Source organism: Glandiceps talaboti, chromosome 1 (genome assembly GCF_964340395.1).
Source record: "Glandiceps talaboti chromosome 1, keGlaTala1.1, whole genome shotgun sequence".
NCBI classification, from domain to species: domain Eukaryota; kingdom Metazoa; phylum Hemichordata; class Enteropneusta; family Spengelidae; genus Glandiceps; species Glandiceps talaboti.
Window position 1 is genome coordinate 18,574,000 of NC_135549.1, and position 23,392 is coordinate 18,597,391.

At 35.8% G+C, this 23,392-nt stretch overlaps 2 protein-coding genes across 2 annotated transcripts; one reads left to right on the forward strand and one right to left on the reverse strand.

The window, feature by feature from the left end:
- Positions 1-3,531: 3,531 nt before the first annotated feature.
- LOC144433909 (uncharacterized) lies at positions 3,532-12,469 on the reverse strand. Its single transcript, XM_078122314.1, has 9 exons — positions 12,456-12,469; positions 9,923-10,059; positions 8,841-8,981; positions 7,645-7,851; positions 6,703-7,023; positions 6,212-6,409; positions 5,858-5,902; positions 5,330-5,493; positions 3,532-3,995 (listed from the first exon to the last, which is right to left on the reverse strand). The coding sequence occupies exons 1-9, from the start codon at positions 12,467-12,469 to the stop codon at positions 3,903-3,905; spliced, it is 1,320 nt and encodes a 439-aa protein (XP_077978440.1). The 3' UTR covers positions 3,532-3,902.
- Positions 12,470-13,511: 1,042 nt separating this feature from the next.
- Positions 13,512-23,358, forward strand: LOC144433918 (uncharacterized). The gene is made up of 8 exons (XM_078122325.1): positions 13,512-13,563; positions 14,598-14,969; positions 15,597-15,965; positions 18,999-19,055; positions 19,365-19,418; positions 19,796-20,022; positions 20,520-20,627; positions 23,059-23,358. Exons 1-8 carry the CDS (start codon positions 13,512-13,514, stop codon positions 23,356-23,358), a joined length of 1,539 nt encoding a protein of 512 aa, XP_077978451.1.
- The last annotated feature ends 34 nt before the right edge of the window (positions 23,359-23,392 follow it).

Sequence of the window (23,392 nt, forward strand, 5' to 3'; positions counted from 1 at the left end):
TGATTGTTATGCTTCATTTAAAAGGGAACTGTCTCTGGAACCTTATTTAACCTCTCTTGATAAACCAATATTCAAACTGATGCTTTGTAGATTTAGAACCTCTACACATAATTTGAAAATCGAAACTGGTCGTTGGAATGATACTCCAAGAGTAGAGAGACTTTGTGAAATGTGTAATTTAAACCAAGTAGAGGATGAATTTCACTTTTTACTTGTATGCCCATTTTATACTTGTATAAGGTCAAAATATATTGCTAATTACTTTTATAATCCTCCACTGCACCACAAATTTGTATTACTTCTGTCGTCTCGAAAGGTTGACACTCTCAGAAAACTTAGTAGATATATATTTTATGCTACTAAACTTAGAAAAGATAATAATAGGAACTCTGAGACTCAAACGGCCTGATATTTTCTGGTGATCCGTTCATTTTTGTATATTTAAAGTTTGTATTTTTTGGCCGGTGGCCAACAATACTGAATAAACAATTGATTGAACATAGACCATAGCTTACACAAGTAACACATGTTACAGCTGTTCATAATCGGGATTCGTAATTCGTATGGAGTGGAATGGAATGTCGTCTATGTGGGCTTCACTATTTACACGCATACATTATTGATCGAATCCAAAGTTCCTTAATACCAATATTTTAGGTAACCTCGCCACAATCGCCAAATAGAATATTTTTTAAGATTTTGGGAGGAATTTCCTGGAGCCGCTGTTGAATATCGGCGGTTTCCGCCATGATAGCGTACACGTACAACAAGCTGGGTTTGCAACACGCATAGCAACGCGTATAGCAACAGGAAAGAAAGTAGTCCAAACTTCCCGCAAGTGACCTTATTTGGGAAACCGGGCCGGTTCGTGATACGGAAAAGTACTTAACTTCCCGGCTAGAGCTCGCGATTCCTCCATAGGAGTACATGGGACGTGATTATACTATTTATAGGTATATGATAATAGCTATAATTTCATATACTGTATTTAATTGTTTTATGTAATGTTCTCATGTTCTGGTGAAATTAAGTTCAATTCAATTCAAGCCTAAGCCAATACTTTTAGTTTCAATTGTCTGCCTTCATTCTACATAACCATGGATATGCAAAATGTTAACTATTTGTCAAATTCAATTTGTATTTTTGACTGCAAGTCCCTTTTGTAACTTTTCCCTTTCATCTACCTGTCCGAGTACTTGTACTGTTTATTACTGTATCTGAATTATATTTTATTTAATTGTATATTTTTGTATGATCACTACTGGTATTATCACACCGAACAAACACTCCAATATGCACAAACTTGTTTGCTCGCTTCTCCCTGTGATTGAAAGCATGGCGAACAGAACATTCGAATCAAAACTTTACTGTACAGATAAATTGCCTCGATGTACTACAGAGCGAAACTATCAGAACGTTTCTCAACGTCTTAAATTTTAAACGCTATTGCTCGTCAAATTTTTCATCATTTTCTTTGTAGTGTTCATTTGCTACAGGGTTACAATTTAAAATCACAGACATACGTCTGCTAAATGTACAGTCTTGTTTTACAGTAACTACAGAAATTACCACGCTTGTTGTCAAATATGATAGATTGTGATAATCACGAAAAACACTACGTTCGACGCTTGACTTGAAAGTCAGGGTCAAAGTGAATTTTTGTACATTATGAACAACAGATAAACGGCTTTGAGCACAACATATTATTCTACATATTTTACTGCCATACTGTGGTAATTTGTGGGTAGCTTCAATTTTCGTATTTCTTGTGCAATCAATATGCTAACACATACGTTTTTTTTAAAAATGTTTGCCGTGTCATTTCAAACACAAACCAAGACAGCGGTTATTGAACACAATGCGACCGCCTTTGATAGTGTCAATTACTACGTACACCGTAAACACTTAAAATCAACAGATAAAACGTTGGTTTCGATCCCACTTGACTAATTTCCAACTTGTATGAGACACAAAAAGAAATCAGGTGATGTCGATATCATTAAGAACAATGGGTGCATTTTTTCCTCACTAGGATGCACAGAATAGAAGTCATCGATTCGAATACCTATATACAATTGACCTCTTCAATAAACAAAATATAGTTGTTTTGTTCGTGTTTTTATCCAAGGACACATACCACTGTCGTCATCTTATGTTGTGGTTATTACATCAGCGGCTATTTTGGGGCAGCAAACTTTTAGTGATTATTCAATAACTAATTCTTCACATATAGACGTCAGAGATTGGCACTTTTCCAGTATTAATGTCTAAATAGACATAGACCCGCTTTCGCTTTAGTAAGGTTCCTTTGTATTAGATGTACACATATTTTCATTACCAACAGTTTTGGTAAATTTAAACGTTGGATTACGAATCCACAACTGCAATAATCCTTGTCGGATATTAGATTTTGACATTCTTTGAAGTTATTTCTTTATATATATTAAACCCACTTGTTGGAATTGAAAACACAACAACAATGAAACCCGTGAGCAGTGAGTATTGTAAAAAATGTATCCATGGTGATAGAGTGGCCTCTATAGATGTGTGCATTACAAATGAAGACAAGATTGAATAACAAAGTTGGAGATTTCACTGTGCATGGCCTTTTCTCTGAATGTTCCTGACAGATCTGACCTTTCATCTTGGAAATTATAAACAAAAGGAAGCCAGAAATTCAAAACTTGTGACTGCGAGGGCGCACTTTGTGGACGAGCCAGAGTAAGCAGCTGGGTGATGCCCATGACACCGATATAATATTATGCCCTTGTTATTACGATTGCACATCAAAGATTTAACATCTAACCACAGGGGCTTGGGATTGGCCGAAGTCGTTTACAAATATTCATGTTTTTTGTTTACTGTTTACTGTTCTTTTGTTGGTTTTAATAAACCAGCTTTACTAGGCTACCTTATTAATTATTTATGAGTTAGTTCTACGAAACGCCCTTAACCTCTTCCTCATATCCACTCATCATGAAATAGTCTTTTTTCATGGTGAGTGGGGACGCGGAATGGTAATCGTCAAGTTAACTTATGCATCACCTTACACAAACACTTTAGAGTTGGCAACCATGGCGACTGACGTATCGAAACCAGTGTGTATGATCGATTGAGTCACATATTATTGTGATATGATACGTAACGTAGGATTCTTCTGTCTTTTTTCCTTCTTTTGTACGTGCTGTTCTTCTTTGTTCTAAATCCTAAATATACGATCAGCATGATCGGCGTAATTGGGAAGGCGTTAACAGTGCGTGGGTAATACACACCCGGTAAACGTGTATCGTGTGGATAATGCGTTTGGTGTGTATGTTGGGGGGGGGGGGGTATGTAAGTCTCTCGAACACTCAGAATAGCATGCGAAAAAATACTTTAATTTGAATCATGCACAGAAATGAAGTAAATGTCATAACCCAATACATGTATAACCATAACTTCTTAATAAGTTAACACTTTAGAAACTCTCGTCGACATTTTAAATATGAAGCTGATGGTCAACTTTAAATAATGACTGAAATACAATTCCTTAGAGAAAAAATATTTAGTTGGGCTATACAACTCTATCTGTATTGCACTTCTACTACTCGGGGCAACCTATTTCGTTGTTCGAATGTTTCAACCAAATGTCCAATTCAAGTTTTTATCAGCTCTAATAGGTCGATGAAATTGCTCTGGTATTTTGAGAATATTTATCCATCCTGTCGAAACCAGAGCGAGGAATAGAAAATTACTCGTCACCGTTGAGATTTTATTTTGTTGGTTATATATATGCCATGGTGCAAATGTCTTTTCTTGTAATGTCTCAATATAGTGTTCAATTTAGTAGCAGATTGACTCTAGCACAGTAATAGTAACATTGGCTTGGTATGTGTTTATCCTGAAGCCTTAGGGTGTTACGCTTACGGTTTTTGTAGACACGGTGTACAGGCCGATATACCAGTATTATCCATCGATGTGCTTTCATTCCTGTTTCCTTTTAACCCTGATTGACTCTGTGATGATAGAAATATACATCGCATGAATAAGGAAAGATAACCTTGAATAATATTATAATACACGTTATAGGCGTGCTATTAGGTATCCATGGAAACTTGAATCATAATAGTTAGATTTGATGCCTTACAGCAAATCAACGAATTCTTCAAGGATAGTGTTAATTTAACACCTTAAGATTCTGATCTATTTTGGGGTTTTATTTTCTTACACTTTTTGAGATTTTTTTATGATAAAAAATGCAACATTTAAAAAACCTTGGATAACAATTATTGTTTTGAAGTGTTGTCACTCGTAAAGTGTGCGTTTTCAAAGAGATTACCAAAACTTGAAGATTATGATGTAAAATTGCTCACATTTTAAAGATAAGAAAATAAAACCCCAGGTAGATCGGAAGGTGTTTTGGATGCGTACATGTAGGCTTACATGTAATCTTTAGCTGCGTGTTAAGGAGCACTCAGTAATTACAAGAGGGGTTGGGGAAAAACCAGCTCCAGTCTTCTGCGTAAAATGTGACCCTCAGTCGATGCTGTTCAGTGTGGCTGTGTGCTAACAAATGGCCCTCCCTCAATCAGAACTCCCAAAAACTAGATGGGGCACATTCCCGACATTGTCAGGTCAACATCTCCACTCTACAACATTATCTCCAACATCTTATCCAACTCTTCCCATTTTACTCATGTGAGCCCAACTCCTCTCCTCAAATCACAACTGAAAATTGATTCAATGCGTGGTTGTCAGCAGCAATTTGCTGATATTACATTACCTAACCTTAACCCTAACCCTTACCGATGGGGTAGCAGTGGGATATAGAACCGATGGCAGCGATGGGATACCCGAACGACAAACTAACGCACAGTAACTGTTATACAAAAAGTAAAATGTTACCCTAACCAATATCACTTTTCTAAAATATGGTCCTACCCTGAGAATCGATTTGTAAAAACTGCCCCATCCCCATTCCCAACCCTGGTCGTATTTTATAGTACAGATTCCATATGTTAATATAATGATGGGTGGTTTTTTTACACAATTTAATTCCTATGGAGACTCGGGGAAAAATTGTTAATCGTATATGTAGTATGTATTATATCTGAGTCAATGGCAAAAATTGATGTAGCCAGATACTACAGTAAATGTGGAGAATACCCTTATAGGCAAACGATTCATCAAGTGTAAGTAAAACTACTTAAGTTCTGGTGAGAAAACACACACCCAGTGTCGTATTTAGTTAAGTACAGTAACTGTATATTAAGTGTATGTCTCAACGAAAGCTTGCATCAGCAATGAATGATATAAATGCTATACATTGAAAAGAAGACATAACACTCACTTTTCGACAGGAAAATATTTCAGACATCCCTATACGTATGTTATATGTTTCCATTATGGTAATCAATCGATTTATTACAAGTAAGGCAGAGATCAATGCTAGTGTCAACGGGATGGTGAGTGCAACAGATATAATCCACAGCTTACTCTCTTCGCATGCCTTCTCTGAAATTGTGAAAAAGAAATATATGTTTTAAAAAATAACGTCGTTGGATTCAAAATATAAACGATATTGACAATTATATTTTTAGTTGAAAATCAAGAAAGTGGTCAATTTACATACTAATAATAAATGCTTTCAGTAACGCGATAATTATGTCAAAGACATGGTTTTTAACACAGCGGAATAGATTGATTTTCTGAGGTCAAATATTTTGTACTTGGTCAATCATTAGTATTGTTTGTGATATTACATATCATCGTCATACACACCGTCCCAAGACAGTGTAAAAAGATACTGTAACACTTGAAAACTACTCTGCATAGTTTACGACTGGTACAAGATCGGAGAGCTACACTTTATAATTACCTGTCACATATTCCTTTTCCGGTGGCTTCTTGGTAGGAATGGGCGCTGAAAATTGAAGCAGAAGCAATAAGACATAGCTTAGACAGTCGTCTTGGAAACATTTTATTGTTTTGATTTATCTATTTCTTTAAATTAAATTACGTAAGCATGATGACGTCAGCAGTAGTTTACATACACTTAAAGACTTTCGATGATAGAGAATCGTACGGCGTGTTTGTGTTGAAATAGCAAGTAGCATCGTCACTACAGGGCAAATCTAACGAGATGTGGCTGTGGGCTCCTGAGTAAGTACTAGTAAACATGGCAAAAATGTAATATTGGGAGTGTAAAAGTACCAAGAAAAACAGTCCTTACCTTGGGACGTGAGGAATTGCAAGGGTTTTTTATTATGTGTGGTTATACCATGGGTAGAAAAGTCGGTTGTCTTTAACGTCTGTGGATTGGCTGATGATTTCGTTGAAGGGAGAAAAGTTTCAATTTTCAGTGGTAGCGTCTCGTCGCATCTACAGTTGCATGGAGCACAGGAAGTTCCTGTCGAATTTACGTGTTTGGCTGCAATAAATTAAATGAGTGGTTATTGTATGGAAAACTGCGTTCACATATCTGCAACAATGGGTTAGAAAATGAAATTCAATTTATTTAAAAAAAGAAAGAAAAAAGAAGTATTAAGTAAAGTCCTTGAAATAGTGTATCCCTAATTGATGTTTGACTTTAAAGTGCGAGAACATGTGAACAGGTGAACAATACATGAAATTAGCTTAATGATTTATGGGGCAGATGATGAGTAACTGTACAGTTTACACAGTGTTCTACATACTGAAAGATAAGAATGTTATGTGACTTACATGTATCTCGCATAGAGAGCATCAATCTCACACTTTCAGCAATCCCTCGTCCGTCGACTATTCGTGTAGCAGTCAGTGTATATTCTCCAGTCATATCTGATGTGACGTTTTTGAACACAGTAATGTAGAAGTTTCCTGAGTTTGATGGATATATATTCTTATTATAGTGGAAACAATCTTTCGCATATCCATTTTCAGATTCATATGTGTAAATATCAGTTTTGGTTTTTTCTTTTAAACCGACTTCGATGTAGGTTTGTTGAGATAGTCTGACACAAACAGATGTCGTTTTGCCTTCCACGGTTTGTACGTTTACCGGATCTGAAAAAAATGAACCCATTCATTAATAAACTTATTTCCTGAATCGTTTAACTGGTTACATAAGATTCAATATTAGTCGCATCTCCCTTTATTGATGGTTGATCTGGTGAGTTCTTAACGTGCAACAAACCGTTTTTCTTGTCTGGCCCAGCTGGGTCGACTTTCCATCACTTTGCTGCATCGGCGCGGCAGAAGTACCGCTCCCCATCCCAACACATACTAGTTGACATTACATAGCCCGACACACTCACGCCCACTCACTCACTCATTTACAGACAGCAAACACAACATACACTTCCACCCCACCCACACGCGCGCACAAACACGCACAAGCACACATACATACATACATACATACATACATACATACATACATACATACATACATACATACATACATACATACATACATACATACATACATACATACACACACACACATGTATGCATGCACGCACGCACGCACATACATACACATACATACATACATACATACATACATACATACATACATACATACATACATGCATACATACATACATACATACATACATACATACATACATACATACATACATACATACATACATACATACAATCATAGTGCACATACTCCCTTACTTGGTACTTGTATATACGTTTCACCAATCACCAAGTTTCTTTGAACGAACCACCAGGTATATGTGATATCGTCATCCTTCACTTGCATATCTTCAATCCTAAGTACCCAATATCCGCTAAATTCTTCAAGTGACAGACGTTTAAATGTGTAATCCGTATAGTAATGTGAAGGTACTGTATGTATGCAGTCCATCACCTCTGTACTGCCTGTAACAGAATAATGTACAATGATTTATATATATTATAATTGCTATATACCGAACTTGAAGCTGATACTCACAAAATAGCCATATATGGATAACAAATGGGCATTTATTGGACTTTTAATTCTATTTCTAAAAAACCTATTTAAAACAGCATGGACCAAATCCGTGTTTGTATCTCAATAAATTAGAAAATTAAAGCTAAAATAAGTGTGTAAAAAGTTTGTTATTGTACGTACAATAACAAATATTTCATTTTTTAAAAATGTTTTGCAATTTTTTGAGTTACAAACAAGAACTTAATATATGTTGTTTCACATTGTTTTTTCAAGTATAAAAACGTAGTAGAGTTGTTTTTATGAATTAAAAATCAAAAATAAATACCCAATTGTTATCCCTATGGCCATGATTTGACAAGGGTGACAATATGAACCGTATTAAAACATTGCCACAAAGTAATTTGAAGAAATTCTTCAGGTCCGTGTTATACACGAATTATTAGATTGATTTATCTCTATGAAATGTTTATATTTAGAGGCGTATATTTTTGTTGTAGATAGATATGTGTTCCTGCAATATTCAATAAAACAATTTTGCATCACTACGTTTGTATTTATACGTTTCTTGCTTTCATTGATTAATTGATAGATGTGCGGTCTTTAAATTGTTCTTACATGGTAATATACCGCGTATTGCAACTTTTTATTCGTAAATTTCATGTTGTTATTGGTAAACCTTTTGGTTCAATATATATTGGGTTCTTTTTAAAAAAAATAGAACATTGAGTTTGGTCATGACTATCAACACAGATAATACTGCATACTCAATACTATTAATAACATGATACCAACTTGCGCATTGGGCATTTATTTTCAATACATAAACTCAAATCAAAAGTTATGCAGTAGTTTCAAGCTAAATTCCCAGACGTTAACATATCTGCTATCAAAATTATGTACTTTTTAAAAGCATCAAATCAAGTCCAGTTTGTACCTTGTATCGTCCGATTGACACAGAGATTGTCGTTGACGTCTACAGTGCTAATGGTACTGTTTAGAATAACCGTTGTTCCCTTGCAGGCTACGAAATCTTCATTTAGATCAATCACAAAAGTTTTGTTTATAACTGTTGGACCTGTAATGTGTTAATTAAAAGAAATGTTCATTATGTGAAAATTGACTCAAGAGTACTGTAATGATAAATAATACTATACAATATTGAATAGAATTTTAACCATCAAATATGCAGTACTGTACGTCTTCTCTTCAATTTGTTTTCGGGTTGTCAAGGTAGCTAAAAAATGGTGTCGAGTTCGGTGCTAAGTTAACAATGGATACATGTCATCTCGGTGCACACTAGCTGTGATGTAAGCAAAGCTCATTGAACGGTTCAATACGCCCACGATATAATGGCGAACATACACACTTAGTCAAAAGCACCTCTTGGGTGTTTCTGATAGTAAGTTTTTAGACGTGAGTACAATTTAATGATTTACTTTGAGTGTTTTTTTGGTTCTACAGACATGTGTCTGTTCTATCATAGCTTTCAATCCTCTCCTCGATGTCCAAACTTTGACTACGAACAAAATGTTGTCACCAAGACCAACATGAAACCAAATTAGTCTTTGAACCATGGTACTTTTATAGGTTATTGTGTTTAGTAATCAGTTCTGGCTCAGACCACTATAGAACATTTCCTATCGTGGTCTGAGGTTCTAGTTACTGGTAAGTCCTGATACAATAATAGTTTGATACTGGTAATTAACTATACATGCCTAGCTTGACTGCCAATTATATCATTATTAAACGAATTAAGAAGAAACACAGCGGTCATCAGACCAACCGCCTATCGTTCGTATGTACTATGTACTGTTTACCAATAAAACCTATACTTTTATTGCAAAACAGTTCTAAATGTGTATAGAAAAGAGATGAAGTTGTTTTTGTTAATTAAAACACCCATTCCACATCCATGCCCACTTTGATAACATTTATATATGCAAATCATGACGAATGTTTATCACAACAATATATAGCAATAATCATATAGCTCCTAATTCAAACACTCATTCCTACTCGTAGTGGAAACCACGACCATGGTCGTCCATTCAGTTCGCATACCTATATCTGACGGGCACTCAGCCTGGGCGCTTGTAGTCTTCACGTACAAGCATATCAGCACCAATGGTACTGCTGTCAAATATGTTAGAGTCCTGAAAGAAAGAAAAAACATCTTACAATTAAAGAAATTTGGCTATTATTTCTTATTACATGTAATGTTTTCTAAAGGCGAGGCTCGACTTAAAAAATAGAACAAGTATCGCACAGTAACAATCTCATAATTTGGATGTGTACATGTACATTGTGGTTTTGAATACAAATACGATAAACTTTACCTGTATATTGTTTCACTTTTTATAATAGGAAAATCAGGTAACCCACATGGAGATGCCACACACACACACACACACACACACACACACACACAATCACACACACACATACACACACACAATCACACACACACACACACACACACACACACACACACACACACACACACACACACACACTCAATCCCGCCAAAATTTAATAGTTGTTTTAATCACGAAATTAATTTAATTTATATATTCAGTAGATTATTCCTGTTAAAAACTATCATGGGACAATTTAATGTTTATATAAATATTTATCAATCAATTTCCGACCATGTATAATATCATTGTAGTGATAAATATATAAACCCAGTTTGACCAAATTCTAACAACATGCCTTTGTTGACTGTGTTCGTATACATGTATGTTTGATGGAATAGTTTCAATCACTTCAGTTGATATCTTTAGCTATTGTTCAGTACTATTTTTAGCAGCTACGTAACCCATGTGTTATTTATTGAATTGTTGTTCTTATCTCTAGCTTCGTGCGGAGAGAGGGGTGGGGTACAAGTACAACACTCCCTTGTCTCCAAGCGACAGGGCCCAAATTATTTATAAACATTATCAGTTTAACGAATGGTGGTTTCACAATATTAAACTTGTCAAGGATCGGCACAGCAAGTCGTATCATTGTATATAATACCATAACAAGTTATTTGTGTTTCGACATGTATCAGCAAATTATACAGTTGTGAATAAGTGCCCTATTAGTAAACGTTGTTGATGTCCTACATCCAACGAAATATAGTGGTCACATATTTAATATACTTAGGCCTAAAAAATAATTGTTTGGTTCTGGTTACCCGACCCCATCTAGTTTTTCACTGCCGACCCTAAACTTTTTTTTATGTTTTCGAGTTTTGTGAAAAATTTTGAAAATTGTTTGAAGTTTCACGAGAAATAGTGGATGCGGAAACTGACATCAACTTAAAAAGACACTGTAAAACTGTTCTTCCAATCTGGAATGGCTGTACATCTGATAAGAAGAAATAAATAACACAGAGACCATTTCTAAAACAATGAAAAAACCTGAACTAGGCGTACTCACACAGAAAAAATAAATAAATAAAATAAAATAAAAAAATCTACACACCCACCTATTCTAAAATTGGATGTAACCGGAACCACACCATTTTTTTTATTAGGCTTTATATCTCATTTACAAGGCTAATACTTCATTGTACAGTATCCCGTACAGTCTTCTTAGAATGACCTACGGTGTATGGAGTTCAGTTCTTCAATTCGTGATCGCGCACAAAACACCTGATATTCTTAGCTATAAATCATATTTAAGCCACGTTTAAGTGTGTTATGTTATTACTATTTTACAACTGTATTTCTTTTCTAAATGACCTTCTGCGATTATAAATATATAAAATGCAGACTATGTAAGCATACGCACTGATAAGACTATCGTTTATTCAGCTCTAATGTCAGAGGCCTAAAAAAGGGCCTAAACTCAGAAATGTACCTGTATACCTTGAATTCTTCATAGCTACAAATATTCCTTCAAAACTAACTTTCAACTCAGTGTGATGTTATTACTTCTGTAATAGCTGTTTGAATCTTGGTTCCTCTTAAATTCTCCGATGCATACATTTTTAACGATGTATTTATTTGATACAACCCACGAAAAAGCAGTGCGTTTGCTTGAATGAAGTGAGCCAAGGAAAGTCTTTATCCAAAGACAGAATTGGGGGGGGGGGGCAAAACAATACTGTTACAACTGATACAAAAACAACTTATTTAACAGTTGGTACTTTTGTACGTTTGTTTATATCCGTAAAATAACAGTAGTACTCGATTATTAAACATGTAGCATTATATCAGTAAACAGAGTCATGGGATCCGAGGCTTATGTTGTGTTGTGCTTTGATAAGTTACCGACACTAATAATTACATTGTCACAGTATGTCTTTACATAAACCTTGTCTCATTCCAGCTTATACTCTCTCTTTGTATATCTAGGGTTAAAATGAGAACAAGAGCTACACAATATGTACTGAGAGTTAAAATGATTTTATTTTAGGTACTAAAGTCAATATTGAAGTATTCTACGACTTTAAATTAAGTGTATGGTTTGATATGTTATAACTCTGACCTTCTATATGACCTGATATTCGAAAAAAGTTTTCACTGCTTTCACCCCCCCCCCCCCTCCTCACACACCCTACCCTCCAACAACCATCATGGCGATGCCCTCTCTCCCTCACCTAAAGATTGAAGGGCAGCGCCTTACGGACTAATCATTTCCAAGTGTAGGTTAGAGCTCAATGTGAAATTTCTCATTATGAAGTTAACATGTATTTTTAAAGAAATTTGTTGTGGACTCTGAAGTCGATTGTCACTGTTATTCTAATGTAGTGTATCGGTGCACATCATCCATTCCTGTTCAAATTGGAATTATTATTATTCACACGCGTTGAAAAAAAAAAACATGTGCAAGAAACGTCGTTTTAAAAATAAAAATATCCGTTTTGAATGAGGAAGAAGAAATCACACATTTAGACTATTAAAACCCAGTTTCAGGATTCGCTGAGTTAGCTTAGTCAATAATTTTCCATGCGAAAATTCTTAAAGTATATATACATTCAGAATGTTTAGAAGACAATCAACAAATAGCACAATAAACATGTAATGGATTGTGAGTTCTTCCAATGGATAGTGCATTATGTGGACACCATCTACTGGAAATTCCAATTGATTTATTCGAGATACCGATCTTGCAAAACCGTCTAAAACTGTACTTCTTATAAAGCTCTTAGAAATTAAGGAACTTTGTTACTTAAACTATTGGAGTAAGTTTATGAGAAAATACATTGTGTATGGGGGGGGGGTTCTTGTGTACGGGAGCATTCGTTTTTAAATTGTTTACCAAAATGCATGGATCCGTATCATTTCAATGACTACATTGCGTTTATCGATCGGACAATAAATTTGCAATACAACGTTTGTGACACTCCGAGCCAACGTGATCAGATAAACTCGTATTGGTCCTGACCGGTAATTTGAGGACTACTACTACGTCACAACAAATCAAAGATCGCTACCAGTGCGTGATACTTTAATGTGAAGTGGGTGGTTTTCAACTGTTCATGCATTATATCCATGTAACTGCGCCTGCATGCTCTAAAAGCGTGAACGCCAATGATAAACAAAATAAGTCGAAATGTTGTGTTATTTGCATTTCATGTATTCTAGTAAAGACGTCGATGAGACAGTTTGTAAGAATGGCGTCCGCAATTAGTGTTATAGTTACTGTATTCTTTGTTCATGTCATTGGTGAGTTTTCCTTAAAATATTCTTTGGTCATGATTTTTTGCGTATTCTGTCTAAAAGTTCGCTTGACGTGCGTCCGCTATCGTGGCACATAATCATGTGAAAAAGTTACTTAGCAATTAGTTAGCTCGCATAGCGGATTGAGTCACCACGTAAACCTCCTGTTGTTCATATACTTTGGTGCAGCGAACTTGTTGATTTTGCCACACAGTGAACTTTATAATTCAGCATCGCGATGCTTTCAAGCCATTGTTAGATCACGCGAAAATTCGTCGAGGTGAAAGATGACCGACTCTAACTTTGATAACCAGACTTTTACCTATGCATATGGTCAATCAATGTTTATTTTAAGGTTTAAATCATTACATTTTTTCACTTTTGGTTTCGATACTCAATGATCTTATAGAACTACCGTTTTACCTTAGTACCTACACACAAACACACTCCATACCCCCTCTCTCCACACACACGCAAACACACACACACGCACGCGCACGCACGCACGCAAGTACGCACGACGCACTCACGGACGCACAAGCACGCAAGCAACACGCACACACACGCGCGCGCATGTACGCGCGTGCACGTGCACATACAAACACACACATGCACGCGCGCACACACACATACGTACGTACGTACATACATACATACATACATACATACATACATACATACATACATACATACATACATATGCGTAGGATTCTGTGATTTCACGATGAGGTTTTGTTCATTATTTCCTCATAATTACAGAATAGCCATGTATCATTGCATGTTTTACCGCTCGAAAAAATTCACTTCTTCGATATAATATTCTCCACTATACTCTAACATTTTCCATTTGAAGTTTTAGTGGATGTGTTATATAGTTTCAATACATAGAAAGTAATTTGTCTTTCCCCCTCTTTAATTTCGTTTCATGAAGTTAAACGTGTGAGTAATCTAAGAGTCACAGTTCACAATATCTGCGGTACTATTTATTAAAATAATTTATTGTAAATTTATAACAAAAAGTATATAATTCTGTCTTTCAGGCATCCTTGGCATAACGTCAGTCGGCTCGAATGTAGATGTCTTTGAATACACCTACGGGGAAATCGGAGATATTGTGGAATTGAAATGTCCACTTGAAACTGAAACATGGGATTCTTCTGACTCAGTATCCTCTATTAAATGGACTAAAGGTCCGAACGATGCATTCGTAGCACAAAAGTTTAAGATCCCACGTAAGATTGAACGATATGTGAATAAAGACAAATATTTCATTCCTGAGTTGACGATAACAACATTGGGAATAAGAAACCTCAGTTATAATGATGTTGGAATTTATACATGTAGTATATCTTTCGATTCTGCTGTTAATCCCAGACGCCAGACGGCAGGACGGATGGAGCTGAGACTCTATAGTAAGTATTCGTCGAATTCAATTCTCTCAGTAGTCTCAAGATTTAATTTGTTTTACAATACAATTTTAGAGTACCTGTAAATTTTGAAAGCGATAGAATATGTAGATTGACAACATTCGACTGGTAAAAAAACATGAACGTTTTACTGCCAAACAAGAGAGAGCATGGCGTTTCAATCAGGTAGTACAGTGTGTGTGTGTGTGTGTGTGTGTGTGTGTGTGTGTGTGTGTGTTTTACGTCCTATAGCATTTTATCTAAGTGTGAGCACATATAATAAAATGTTCTGTGTTTAGATCTTCCTTTGATCGTCCGACAGTGACATTGATTTGCGTTCATAGTAACATAAAATGTATCTTTTTAGATGCTTGGGTGCTATAACTCTCTGTACTTTGTTTATGTAATTAGTAACCAAATTAAAAACGCTATGTTGAGACGTAAAAAACACCGTGCCACCTACTTGAAACTCTATAGTCACTCTGGTTTGGTTGTATCAATAATATTCGTCAGTATTATTTACCATTTCGTTCCACTTTCTTTCATATTATTTTGTTTATTCCTGAATTTGCAATTTTGACAAATGAATATAATAGACCACATGACTTATTTTCTGTATCTTTTGTCTTACAGAACCTTTTGAACTTGAATTACATGTTCTGCCAAGATTTCAAAATGATAAAGTCCCAGTTCATCAATCGATCGTGTATGCTAATGCAACTGAAACTTTTAAAATAAAGTGCACTGCAAATCTAGGACTACCTCTTCCAAAATTACTGTGGACAGTTAACGGAACCAAAGTGACCGATTCGCATCGCATTACAACGTCATTGACACCTGTACAGACTGGCCATTTATATACTACTTCCTCTGAACTGACTATAAACGACGTTCAAAGTCAAGATGCTGCCAACTATACATGTTTGGGTTTTAGCGACGGGATCGGTGCGATGCAGCAGCAGGAGGATTGGTTTATGTTAAAGGTGCTAAATTCTGACACAGGTAAGTGAAATGTTTAAGTCACGGTGTTCACGACAAAGCCGTAGATTTTTACTTCAAATCAACAGATTCTTGTATTTTCAAGTAATTAATGTAAAGTGACGTCAGTATCGAAAAGGAACTTCAATTAGAATAGTGAAATGGAAAATTTGAAATAGACTGAGTTTATCTGTTTATATATTATGTTACTAAGCCGGCGTGTGTTGCATGCTTGGAATCGAGTTCCTACAGCACATGCCAACCATATACTTAAAAGTCTGCCATGCAGTGCATGTCAGTTGCCATATTGCTTTATATCTATTTGAATTATGTATGGTGACATAATTTTCGGTGTATAATAAATCCCTGTTTTACTACTCACATTTTCGAAGGATCCAGTTCAGTTTTCCGTGACTTTTCTTGTATGGCACAGGAGCAAAAATACAAGCAAGTGACTTAACGTTATGTCACTGATTCACTATTAAAATGTAAATAGCAATAAACGAATCGAAGGCTTGGCGAGGGTGTGTCAAAATGATCAATGCTTATTGGTTCATACAAAGTCACCGTGCTATGTAAATGACTGAGTCATCTCAAAGGTTGATACAATCTAAGAGAAACGTCCAATTTATATTTTACGTAGCGGCTATTCCGTAAGACCGTCAGTAGTCAGCTTAGATTTGTCACGAAGTGTTATTTTTCGGTTTGGTGGGTGGGCGGGTGGGGGGTGAGGTAGAATTTTCAAGCACAGGGAGAGATGCGTCAGAATGTGGTTCCATGAAACATGCCCTAAAATATACTTTTAACTTCGCAAATTTGACGTTTTTTAAGCACGCTCATGAAATTTGTCATATCTCTGTGCTACAAGGATTTCTAAGAATTTAAAAAGCATGTGTGACGTGACTCATTTCTTGTCTACATACTTTCATGTTCACTGTACCTGGTCGGAAGGAATGCAGTGTATATTGTCAATTGTTTGGTGGACTCGGGGCGAAAGGTAGAATGAATATAGTAATCGCCTTAAATTTGATGTCGCTCATGAATAATAAAGTATATCATAAAGAGAATAATCAGAAATGTACTTCTTCTAGATGTCTATTTATTTGGTCTCATTCAACACTCAGTCTTCTCGATGAAAGGGGTCGTAGCTTACCGTTTCAGACTCTGACACAGGCAAATATAATTTATGAACGAATAGCGAAAAGTTTCTCCGCGGTACAGGCTACTTGAACAATATGGCAATTAGAGTCAACGAAGGGCATTTCGGTATTGAAGTAAAATACTGAGCGAAATACATTTCATTAAATGTCCATAACATAAAAGTTAGAACTCTAAGTGAAACGAAAGTTGACTCAATACTTCTGCCTGGCAGTCTCCATGGCCAAATATTCATCTTGATTGCAAAATAAATAGACCCAATGCTATATCGATTGTATAGATTTTCGAAACTCCTTACTAGTTAAACAATAGCTATTATTCATCGTTGAGTGTACATTTCATATCTGCACGTCCACGTCGTTTTTTTTAAAAATTACAACGTGACGTTACTTTGGTATGTACTGTATGTACACAATCCGGCGTTGACACTACTTTACCAAAAAGTTACTGCGTCACAGGTGCGATTTGTCCTCACTTTGGAAAGGAGAGCTATACATTCAAGTAGTCAGTACTTATACAAAATCGAAAGAACATGAATAAATATAACACTAAAGAGGCCTTTGACATTGTCTCTTTAGGAACAATGTGTAATATTAAAGCTGACCGGGAATTATATGTTTCTAGTGATTTTCTCCATCGTATCCATCACGTTGTTCCTGAGGACGTAAAGTAGTTTATGTGGGATTTTAAAATACATGTATAAAATTGTCATACAGTGTTCTCGCTCTAGAGTGACCTCTGACAAAGATGAAAGGTCATGTGCGATTAGCAAGCTGGCTTACGTGCACTAAAGACTCGACGTTTAACAACTGCGTGTATTTGCTGGAAAGGTACCAAGTAAACCAAAGGTTATGTATTGGTATCCAATAACAACGACCAGAACTAAGATTACCTGGAAAAGCGGGAGGGAGGGGGGGGGGTGCTTTTTGGCGTGTATTCAAACATCAAACATCAGCAATGGAACTATTATTGGTTGATGATTACACATTTTTCTACGATTATTCATTCCCCCCCCCCCCCGTGTTTTACCGCTTTTCAGTTTTACATGCTGAGGAATAATCGTTATTTTTAGAGCGATTGCTACAACGAATTTAAACAATATACTAGTATACGGTTTGTTATTAGTTTTGACTTTTGACTATCAATGCATTTAGATGCGCATCATGTCTGACGCGATTTAGCCGTTGATGGCGCTCTGACATTATCGGCTGTCTCAACATCACGGATATAAATACATGGACTACGACACGAAAAATTATACGTGAAAAGGGAAAGTTGTAGCTTTCGACGGATGACCTAAAATTGAAATTCTACTGTGACTCGCTCGAGTGGGAGATATTTGTTCTGTTCCTCCTATATATCACAATACCATTAGCATATTAACTTTACAGGTGTATATAAAGAACGAATCAGAACAAATGTAAACGAAAATAAACGTTTTTCGACCCATGTTTCTCTTGAAAGAAGGTGTATTAAACAATTAATGATGTTATTATTCTATGCTTTAAGAGAAAAATAAGATGGTGACCTCACACTGATCAATACATGCGATGCAATGCAATGTGATGTGTACGTTCTTAAAGCAATAAAGAGTTGTCATTGTTCGGGAGGTGCTGTCAGCTATGAATGTCTGTGTGTTTGTGAATGTAAATATGGACAGACAGACAGACAGACAGACAGACAGACAGACAGACAGACAGACAGACAGACAGACAGACAGACAGACAGATATACAAAGTAATTCCTTCCGTTATCATTTAAATATGTCACTAAAATATGATTAAAAACAAATGTATGCTAGGTTGTACCGTGCTGGTGAGAAATCACTGAAACGCGAAATGTTCCGGCCGCATGGAGATTGTGAACTTTAACACTCACGTCCATTTCGTAATCTGACAGGTTCAACGACATCATTAGTGGTTGACAAAGTCATGACTGTATTGCTACCACAAACAGGTAATAGTTCTCACTATTTCACATTACTTAAGTAAACAAAATTCTGTTCCGAACAACCAAAATACAATTTACTGCATCATGGTGGCTATGACTAGTTCAAACTGTAATGTGTTATAACTTATTATATTGTTTCATTTTATTAAAAATCGTGTTTCTAAAAACTGATCGTCTTGAAATGATAGATTCCAGCTTATTAACGACATACCTTCCCCTAATCTTATTTTCTTAGCTATGGCCCTCCCCTTTCAGCAATTTGTAAAAATGTGACACTTCTAATTCCCAAGCCCTCTCCCCCTTGTATTTTTAAAGGCGAAACAGGAAAACGTTTTATGAAAACAACTGTTATGATAAAGGAGCCAAAAGGTAAACAATATATATTATTGTCTTCTATCGGATAAAACTGTCATCCATCAAAACATTGTCATTGGGATGTTTATTTCCGTAAACACCGCCACAAATTCAACTTTTTATTTACATGCGATCGGGAACAGTAACAGTGATTTCTCGTCCAACCTCACCCAGCAGTTGCAGTGGACTTATTAGTCACCAATGTCCATAATGTATGGGATAGATGTGTTTGTTTGTTTGTTTACTTGGGAGAGTGTCTGCTGTATAAACATATGATTTTTCGTTCCTTTCTGTGGAGTTGTAAAAACAGTATGAAAACAATGACCGAATCAAACCCGTAATAAATGTTATGAAGATGTATAAAATATATATCTTTTTTATTTTAATTTCAGTTAATCAGACTACTCAACAACCATCACCGTCAAATGGAAGGTCTTCTGCCATGTCTGTGAGTTTGGCTGTAATTTGTAGTTTGCTAGTAGTATGTGCAATCATCTCCACTGTTATATTCTACCGTGTCTGTTGTCGCATGAAGTGGACCGCCATCCCAACTCCAGCTGCAAACGCCAATGACCTGGAACACCGAGGAGATAGACGTCAACAGACTGATATTGAGCAGGTAATGAATGACTACTATTAGTTTGATTTAGTTATGTTTTCGTCCGTTGTATGACACTGCACTGGAATGACTTACTACGCCTGTTAGATAAACAGAAAGCCATATTTTAGACGGACAACTTTCTATACACAACGTATTTCAATTATCACCATTCGTTAACAATTGAGTTTGATGTTAAATTACAGAACTAACACATTGAATGTGGTTGTTGTTGTTGTGGTTGTTGTTGTTGTTGTTGTTGTTGTTGTTGTTGTTCTTGTTGTTGTTGTTGGTGGTGGTGGTGGTGGTAGTGGTGGTTTTTTTTTGTTTTTTTGCAATTTGAATCTAAGGGTACGGATGATCAGTCAACAAATCAAAGTTCAAATTCTCACACTTCTTTATCGAATAGTTATACAATGTACTATATAACCTGCATTTGTGTGGGTACATATCGCTGAGTTCGTCGAAACTAGTACTCCATATGTCCATTCACATATTTTCTTTGTATAATTTTACAGCAAATAGAGTATCCAAACGCTGACCTCGAAAGAAACGGTCACTCTACCGCCATCCGCAACGATCGTGACTTGAACTCAGAAGAAATGCAGTCTGCTGAAGACAATTGTGTAATAAGAAAATAACTTCCATAACTATATATAAAGCAAAATAAATAAGAAACTCAGTACCATCAGTGTATTGATGAACAACTACCTTTCTTGTTTAACCCTGGTTTTATGTTTAAAAGTAGAAAAAACAAACTAAGACGTATGACGTCATACAGAAAGTGGAATTAACAATTATGTCATTTACATTATAACATTATTTACAATTTGACTTTTTTAAAGAAAGTGTTGCGAGACATGAGCCGACGAATCCTGCTGACAAATATGTATAGCAGGCATTATTACATTTGCAAAATTTACAAGTAAGACTAAGGAAAGATAGAGATATCGAAGTCAACGCCGTTACAATGTAAATTGCTTTCTTGCAGTCTTCTCATGGCATGACTTATACATACATATAGGTTTTATACATTTACTAACATAAAGCCATAAGCTTATATATAAACTGAAGGGTATTAAGTATTCAGCTGCCAAGAATTAATGTTTTCCTTTTTTTAATGTGATTTCAATCTCATCTTCCCCTTTTTGTGATACATATCCCGAGAATGTTCGGGTGACAACAAGTACAAAACAGATATACTGTAAGACACGTTACTTTACATCCAAAGAAATAACTACTGGCAACGTGATTATTACTATTCTTAGGCTGGGGTTAGAATTTACGACAGGGGGGGGGGGGGGCTGGGGAGAAATTATTTTAGACAAACAAATTTCTCAGCCCCCTCCCCCTGTGCGTTCTCAAAAAATTAATGCCCCCAAATGAACCCAAGAATATGCCCCCCTCCCTGCTACACATATTTTAATGTGTAAATATACAGTACACCCTCCCGTTCCACTTTAGAGATGTATATTATGGTGCACTATACATTAAAGCTAACAGTGGAAATCAACTTCAGGGTCTATACATAACAAAGAAAGATTTCTTTACAATGTGGGCTTTGTGAAAAAGGTCTCACATTGGACTATACTTGGAGATACTTAGTCAGCAGGGTTTTATCTTTCGATCTTGATTCAGGGCAGTGGGGAGGGTGTGTATGTAACGTAGAGAACGCTGAGACTTATATTGTCTGAAAAAAATCATGTCATGTCACATTCAAATAAGCGGCAACTTTCTTAAGCTTGATACAGAAATAAAAAAAAAGAATTCATGTTGTTTTGCCAAGACTTATCCGAACAATAACCTAGGGCAGCCGTACTTAATTCTATGTTTCTCATATCCCAACCCTATGTAATTTTTAAAATTACGCCCTCTACGGCAGGATTTAAAAAACAAAACAACTTCACTGATTGTACGGTGGCGACCCCATGAGCTCGTACCTCAGCGAAAATTATCGTCTGTTGCTGAAATTTGGGAACTTTTATTAATAAAACAAACTGTTCAAAGCTTCCTTCAGACTTTATTTGCCATTTCAAAGTCATTTAGACTGTTGAAGTGTGATTGTGAAATGAAAGTATCACCAACATGTACACATACACTCATTTTCTTTTTACTTTTAAAAAACCCATCATCATTTTAAAGATATTACTATGAGAAACACAGAATTAAGGTAAGTACGGGCACAATTACAATCGAGCCCCACTAGGCAAACCCCCTTCCCCCGGATGTTTTCAAATCAAAACAGAACAACGTAATTACCGTTAACCGTTTAGCCGCTCTACCAGAGACCTGAATTCGTTAAATGTCGAACTACTTCCAACTTTCAACAACTGAATTAGTGATAAATTGTTTGCCTTAAAATGTGTCGTCAAAATGATGAAACCAGATATTATATTACACAAAGATTTTACGCTATATTTTATACATAGTCAAAATACATGTAAAATAGTCACTACATAATGAGAAGAAACATATTCATAAGTTAACCATGAGAAGATGTTAAAATGATCAAGTTTTCTGACTAGTCTGAGACATTGCTGTCGGATTCGATGACAGAGTGTTGTTCGTAGATACATTATCGTTAGGGGTAATATAAGGAAAATACAGACATTACAACATTACAAAACCGGCTGAACCATCGGTTTAGGCTACTTCCATTGACTACATACATATTTACAGAGACCTCGGTCAAAATCTGCAGTTTACAAACAATTTATTAAGTATTTCAATCACAAACAAACGATTTTCGTTTTCAACGAATATATACACAAAACTTATAATATCTATATCAAATAATTATATCAGCGTTGAAATTTACTGAAATATTTTAACAATAATACACTGTATATAGTTTGTAACTTTTCTGTTCATCTTGAACACATGATGGCGCTGTTCATATCTAAAGACAGTTTGCGCAGTCAATGTACAATAACGGGAGGGGTGGACTTTAAATTAAAAAAAAGATTCGTTCTGTTTTTTTAATGTGACGAACTATTAAACTCTTACACTTGTATGTCTTACATGTGTGATATTTGTTATTTGTGTCATCTTCCGAAGGTAATTTCACATAGAGGGCGTGACTCCACATTCCAGAGAATTACTACTCTACAAGTAGACATGGCAAGAAATGATTCCAGCAGACCTCTTCTTCCTTGCAAACGAAACATATCGGTAGATTCATGGGAGATATCTCCCATTCAGTTACAATTCTTAGAAAATGGCTTCCTTGGTCAGGGAGAATTCGGTATTGTCAAAATGGCACACGTCATGGATTTATTTGGCAAACCTGGAACAACTAAAGTTGCTGTTAAATGTCTTAAAGGTGAGCTATGTTACATAAAGTGTAATAAGAGTTGATGCAACTATTTAAGATGACAGGAATCGTTTTTGC

Bases quoted from the DNA above. Each gene is read 5' to 3' on its own strand.
- LOC144433909 (XM_078122314.1), bottom strand. The intron at 7,852-8,840 runs GTACAAACTGGA...ATTCTGTTACAG, and splicing joins TGTCAATCGGACGATACAAG to GCAGTACAGAGGTGATGGAC. The intron at 5,494-5,857 runs GTAATTATAAAG...TCACAATTTCAG, and splicing joins GGAAAAGGAATATGTGACAG to AGAAGGCATGCGAAGAGAGT.
- LOC144433918 (XM_078122325.1), top strand. From the start codon at position 13,512: ATGGCGTCCGCAATTAGTGTTATAGTTACTGTATTCTTTGTTCATGTC. The intron at 14,970-15,596 runs GTAAGTATTCGT...TTTGTCTTACAG, and splicing joins GATGGAGCTGAGACTCTATA to AACCTTTTGAACTTGAATTA. The intron at 15,966-18,998 runs GTAAGTGAAATG...GTAATCTGACAG, and splicing joins GGTGCTAAATTCTGACACAG to GTTCAACGACATCATTAGTG.